Below are 7,129 nucleotides of genomic sequence, written 5' to 3'. Positions count from 1 at the left end.
CCTCCATTCTCTAGACATAATTAATCTTCATTTAATCTAAATGCACATAATCCAATCATTAAAATAAAGATATTCTTGAATAAATATTCTTAAATACACCTATCAGACATGGAAAGCGAAGGCTTCCACCCACCAAGTCAATGCTGCCGTTACTTTAGTTCGATTAACGGCGAGGTGATATATAATATATATATATTTTTTGTAATCACAAAGCGGTGATGATTCGAATAGCGAAAACACCTGGCGTTGCGATTCATTTCCCGAGCGCTTTGATAGGCGACCTTCCTGTACCCTCGTTTCGAAATCTTCCATCATTGCACTTGCATGATGTCAATCTGATGCACAACACCCTCCCCCGAGATAGCGAATAAATCGCGTAGTGAGTGAAGCTCGCACTAGCCCGGACGGCTCTAGCTTCGCTCTGCTGTGTGTGTGTGTTACGCGCAAGCCCGGAGAGAGATGACAAGAGCTTCGCGAGGCTGGACATTCAAACATGGAGCTTTTTAAAACGCAAATGTCGGTACTTTGGATATTATTGCTGAATGGAAACAAGGGCTGTCACACTGAAGAAGGTATGTGGAAGCTACTTTATACGTTTTTTTGTGTGTGTTTTTACCCCGGACTGCTCGTAGCAGGTGGATGAATGAACGTCCAACACTCCAGCCAAGCCGAATCGCCAGTCTGGTTGCAGGTGCACGCACGGTGATGCGGAAGTTCAGAGATGTCGACAAAACGTATATTTGTACAAATGGGTCTATATTAAGTAAATAATTTCCGTAGCTTTTTTTCTCCAACATTTTAAAAGGGGGAAAAAGCGCCAGAGTTCGGAAAAAAACCGCTCCAAATCAATTTGGTGTTAAAGCCGCCTTCGGTGTTTCACACAGCTGGCAGCTTTACGCGTCTCTTTTCAGTAGCTAAGTGACAGTTGAACATGTGGACAAAATATTTTAAAAAATGGCGTGATATGTAAGTAAAAAGTAAAAGCGAGGTGTTAAGTTTACCGACTTCGACAAGGATTCACACAAACGTATCTTGTTGCGAATGTATAGCCTAGTCCTACAATCGTATTGTTACAAAATGCGTCCCTTTATCACTTTGACATTGAACGGAAACCGTTAAACCTGGACAGTTGTAGTCTTGCAGCAACGTTGTAATGATTTTTCTAGTTTGTATGAATGAGCACATTACAAATTGCCCACTGTTTGTCAAAAAGTCTGAAACGCAACAAAAAGCGTTGCTTAAATGTCAGAAAGGGTTAGGCTACTGTCAACGAAAAATGTATTCCAGCACTAGGCTACGTCCCAGCATTTACTTCGTTAACCAGACTGAATAGGAAACATTGTTGCCCTCAGACACTTGCATAGCCAGAATAGATTCTGACTCTAAGCTTGCTTACATCTGCACTGGGATCGGACTTCCCTAATCATCATATTGTTACCCATGGATATTCTGTCTGTAAGAAGTTGCCCTAAAAAGGACGCAACTGTCTCTTCAAACCAGAATGTTGAATAAAATCATATTTATGCTTACTTTACCGGCTGTCTGTGCTATTGGCACTTTTGACAGTAGGAGGTGGAGATATAATAGCCACACGAAAGTATTGTTTGACTTTTTACGGCCGGTAGGTTAGGTTACTTGTTTTTTCAATTTCCTGAGTCATAGCAAATTAGGCAAAATGTGTAAACAGCATTGTAACCGAACATTGTCTACCTTTCCGTCTGTGGTTCGGTTAAAGGACATTTTTTAAAATCTTCATATTCATCAACTCTAGCACCCACCCCAACGTCAACATATGTGAAAATGGCACGTTTGTATGCTTTGTATAAAAAAAGAGACGATAAATGTTTCCATTGACATCGGTGTGCATCATGTTTTTCTTTTAACCAATTATGTGTAGGATGTCAATGGAATGGGGTGGTGCTGGCGATGAATGATTTAAAAAAAATATATATATATTTTTTCATTAATTAAGCTTGGCCATTGTTTACATATTGTGTTTGTCACATGCGAATTGCATCAATATTGACAATACAAAATGGGAAACACAAACTGAAAAAATTACCAGTTTACTGAAAGTTGGCTTATTAACACTTACCTGTGGATATTATGTCTCAGACTACCTCCATCATAAGGACAAAATCAGTAGACGGGTAAAGTAAGTTGAAATTAAATTTATTCAAAATTCTAACTTCTGGGACTGTTAGGGAATGCTGAGCCTGCATGTTTAAAACGAGAGTATAAATCATCCACTCTCAGATTATAAAAGGCTAGGTTAGACAGGCTTCCTGTTTGGATTAAAGGGCAATTCCACTGCTTTTCAACCTCATTTTCATTATCTCCTGCACAATGCGTCTTCATATGTGAAAACATTGTATTTCTATGATTTGTAGAAAATAAATATAAAGTTCAAAAGTTGAAACCAATGACATAAAATGTTAAAACATAAAAAGCCCTTGCAGAGCAAGGGGAACTAGTACTTCAAGGTCTCAGAGCAAGTGACGTCACCGATTGAAACACTATATAGCGTGTACCACCGCTAACTAAACTAGCCGTTTCACATCCGTTACATGGGGAACAAGAAAATACCCTCCCTCTGGCTAGAATCTCATTGCAGTATCTGGAAATCAGATAAGCATTTTTTTTAGGCCCTTATCTTTTAAACCACAGATCATAGAAACCAAATGTTTTCACATGTGACTGACCCCCTTGATTCTGTCTTGTTTTTTTTTACATTGGATAAAAGTAGACTCAGAGCTACACAATGGTATATCATACACTGCAGTTGAGGAACAATGGAAAAGTAATTCTGCTTTGAAATTTGATCAACTTGTAAACTGACTTTTGAGAAAATGGACCTTGAATGTTTTGGTGCATCTACTGTGAAGAGCTCTTCTTTGTCTACACCTATTTAACATCGTTCACACCCTCTTAAGCCTTAGCCCCACCCATTTCATTAAGGATTCACATAGTGAGTAAGGTAGTGTAGTAAACAACCAAAGATTTCAATACTAAAGTGGTGAAAGTAGTAGCCTACAATAAGGAAAACTCCAGGTAAAAATACACTATCTAGTCCTTGGCCTATATCCTAATCTGACTTTGGTGGAGGTCATGTTCCTCACATTACCGTCTCTGGTAAACGCACACTATATCAAATCAAATCTAAGTGTATTTTTCACAGGATACAGAAGGTGTAAACGGTACAGTGAAAGGGTTATTTGCATAGTAGCAATATCAAAAATAGGAAGTGTCCAGATAAATATTTCATAATTATTTGATGATGCTAACCCAAACACACTTGTCTAAATTGATTGGTCATGTGAAAGAAATGCTATAACCCCCAGCCACATCTAGCTAAGTGGATGGGTCACTAATGTGTAGACGTACACATGTTCATGAAATACAATAGATGGCCGTAATCACCCCCAGACACACCAGGCTAACTTGATGGGTCATGTAACAAGCGTTACATGACCCATCAAGTTAGCTAGCTAAACAATGAACCATAATCCCAACCCATACAGTACAAATGGATTGTCATAGCTAGCCACCATGCATGAAATGCTGTATTATAAATCTGCAGGTAGCTTTAATTAAGATAACCAACTAGGTTCAATGATAGCTAACATTAGGCTATACCTATCAACGAAAATGGCTTTCTGAGAAACAAGTAATATTACTACACAGATCATACACATAACGTTAGCCAGCCAGCCACCAAGCTAACGTTCGCTAGCTAGCTATCAGTACACTGTAACTTAAACTTTCTCACAAAATTAGAAAGTATAATATGTGAAAATGAAGCTAGACTCTTGCCCATATAAACGGATGAACGCTTCACGGCAGCCTGGAACCCTTTAACTAAGACGTCCTGTGTCGTTTCCGTTTTGTTTGTAGCTGCAGCTTGTTTGGCCCGTTGTCAAGTCACTCCAGTTCACACTGACCGTGTGCAGAAAGTAGTTCGTCACAACTTTTCCCCACTGATCTTTGTCGATAGCGCCTGTTAAATTCAGGGCAGCAATGTTGTTGAGAGCAGTATCACCACTTTTGCAGTTCTCCATGGCTAACGTTATAGCTTTTTAAAAAGCCACAGAAGCATGCTACATGATAGACCAATCCGAGCTCCTCTCTCGGCATGTCCAGCCCATCCATTATCTTAGCCAATATTGGCTAGCAAGAAGGTTCCTGTCTGTTTCTGTGGCTAAACCAACTAGGCTCGTAATTTATCAATTTTATTTTACACTGTGGAGCCCGGTGCAAGTATGGCTTGGAAAACGTACCTCAATCCAGGGACGTGAAATGTGTTGTACTCAAATTGTACCATTATTCCAACTATTACACTGAGAACTTTGAACGCCTGCCAGTTTTTTAGCAGTTGTTCAATCTTCCCAGTGTAACAGTTGGGATAATGGGACATTTCGGAGTACAACGCATTTCTCATCCCTGGATTAAGGTAGGTTTTCCGAGCCATATCCTACACCAGCTCCGCAGTATCTTTATCTAAACAGGAAGCCTGTCTGATCCCAGTGCAGTTGTAAACAAACATTGGGTCGGAATCTATTCTGGCTGACACTTGCATAGAGCAAATGGTTTCCTTTGTCTCATTCCCACAATCGCTCATACTTCAAAACCGAGGGCAGAATGTGAAAGTTGGCTTGTTGATGCCCCCTCTCTACCCTCTCTTTCTGCCCTGTAAAGTTGTCTGGCCAGTGGGCTATCTCTCTCTGGTTGTGAGGTATTGAGCGTGGCTCTGATGCAGGAAGGGCTGGGGCTGCGTGTCACTGTTAGGCTCAGGTGAGGCCAGTAAAGCGTCCTAATCAGTGCTTGGATTCAGAGAAGGAAGAGCACATAATCACATGCTTTCCCCAGGCGAGGGTTAGTTCCAGCAGTGTCTAAGCACAGCTGAGCCAAGCTGTGCAAACACACATTGCATGTACAAACACAAACATGCAAACGAGCACACACACACACACACACATTCGGCTCATATGCACACATAGCTTTGTTACTTACACACAGACACACACACAATCTCACTTAAACACAGCAATCTCGCTTAAACACAGATGCACATCATTATTACTTACACACACACACACATCCTCTCATACACACGCTGCACACACCCATATAACATGGCATGCCGACAACATGCACGCACACACACATACAAGCTTTCTTACTGTACACCCACATGAACACAGAATTGCATGCATACTTATCCACACAGACATAGCAGTACATTATACATTATCCACACAGACATAGTGTTTAGGTATAGAGTATTATACCATGGCATTGTTGAATACTCGTTTATGATTGGCTTGAAGGTCATTCTAGAGCGTGGAATATTTTGCTATAACGCTCGGTGGAATTGAATGGCAATGTTTGATCTCCTTTAGAAAGCAAAAGTTGAATTGAAAAGTTATTGGCATTGTTGAATAAACAATGAATTGAATTAATACCATTTTTTTAAATGAATGAATACATTTTTTGGAATAATTTTCATAGCGTCAAGTTAGGATTGGCGGTTTGACTAGCTAAACTAGCAAGCCTGTGTGGTTACCAAGGCAACTACTGTAGCTATCTAGTAAATGTATAGCTTCTTCAGTGGATGTTGAAAGAACACATTTCTTCCTGCAAATGGTATAAAAGGGATAATCAACTCAGGGCTCTATTCCTTCTGTGGAAAATAACGCAACTCTGTGGAAGGTCAGTTCCACTCCGCTGGCACATCGTGGAACATCTACGTCGTTCATTATTTTCCATAGAACGCATAACCCCTCGTTGATATTCCCTTCCCTATAATACTATAGAGCACTTTTACACCCACAGCTCGGTGTTGCCAGCTTGAGTCGTTTCCCTGGAATGCTGGCCAGTCGGATTGGACGCTCTGTTCTAATTGATGTTGTGACAACGATTAATTGCTGTGAAAGCAATGTGTTTCTGAAGGCTGGGGTTGGCAGCCATGTCATTGGGGCTCGCAACAGTAGGGGGATTTGCCTCTGTCTGTTGTTCAAATCCCTCTCTCCATCCTATCTGTATTATTAGAGATGCAGTGCATTCGGAAGGTATTCAGACCCCTTGACCTTTTTCCACGTTTTGTTATGTTACAGCCTTATTCTAAAATGGATTGCATACATTTTTTCCCTCAATCTACACACAATACCCCATAATGACAAAGCGAAAACAGGTTTTTAGAAATGTTTGCTAATAAAAAATTAAAAAACAACAACATATAAATAACTTAAGTATTCAGACCCTTTGGTATGAGACTCGAAATTGAGCTCCGGTGCATCCTGTTTCCATTGATCGTCCTTGAGATTTTCCTACAACTTGATTGGAGTCCACCTGTGTTAAACTCAATTGATTGGGCATGATTTGGAAAGGCATACACCCGTCTATATAAGGTCCCATAGTTGACAGTGCATGTCAGAGAAAAAACCAAGCTATGAGGTCGGTGGAATTGTCCAAGACAACGAGCTCCAAGACAGGATTGTGTTGAGGCACAGATCTGGGGAAGGGTACCAAAAAAATATCTGCAGTATAGAAGGTCCCCAAGAACACAGTGGCCTCCATCAATTTAAAATGGAAGAAGTTTGGAACCACCAAGACTCTTCCTAGAGCTGGCCGTCCGGCCAAACTGAGCAACCGGGGGAGAAGGGCCTTGGTCAGGGAGGTGACCAAGAACCCAATGGTCACTCTGACAGAGCCTGGCACTGTGAAGCATGGTGGTGGCAGCATCATGCTGTGGGGATGTTTTTCAGCGGCAGGGACTGGGAGATTAGTTAGGATCGGGGGAAAGATGAACAGAGCAAAGTACAGAGAGATCTTTGGGGGCGTATTATGTGTAGATTGAGGGGGAAAAAAACAATGGAATCAATTTTAGAATAAGGCTGTAAAAAGTCAAAGGGTCTGAATACTTTCCCAATGGACTTTTAATTCACCACTTTCATACACGTACCTGTCCAATGAGAATGAATTGAACCATACGCACTTGTGTTTTTTATTAACCTAAAGGGTAACTGAAAGATAAGCCACTTGCACAGGCAGCACAATTCCGATCCTTTGCCCAATTATCTGATCTTATTGGTCAATCATTGGGCAAAAGATCAGAATTGCATAAATGCAG

General features: G+C 40.8%; 1 protein-coding gene across 1 annotated transcript in view; it reads left to right on the top strand.

Annotated features, from left to right (window-relative positions):
- The first annotated feature begins 302 nt into the window (after positions 1 to 302).
- LOC112266037 (ephrin type-A receptor 7-like) overlaps positions 303 to 7,129 on the top strand; it is a 216,247-nt gene continuing 209,420 nt past the window's right edge. The window contains exon 1 of the mRNA XM_042295710.1: positions 303 to 572. Within this exon, the coding sequence (XP_042151644.1) occupies positions 494 to 572 (79 nt within the window). The 5' untranslated portion in view covers positions 303 to 493. The remainder of the gene's footprint in view (positions 573 to 7,129) is intronic.

Source organism: Oncorhynchus tshawytscha, linkage group LG13 (assembly GCF_018296145.1).
Source record: "Oncorhynchus tshawytscha isolate Ot180627B linkage group LG13, Otsh_v2.0, whole genome shotgun sequence".
In the NCBI taxonomy this organism is placed as follows: domain Eukaryota; kingdom Metazoa; phylum Chordata; class Actinopteri; order Salmoniformes; family Salmonidae; genus Oncorhynchus; species Oncorhynchus tshawytscha.
The sequence above is the reverse complement of the archived record's forward strand: the minus strand, read 5'-3'. Positions and strand labels throughout refer to the sequence as shown.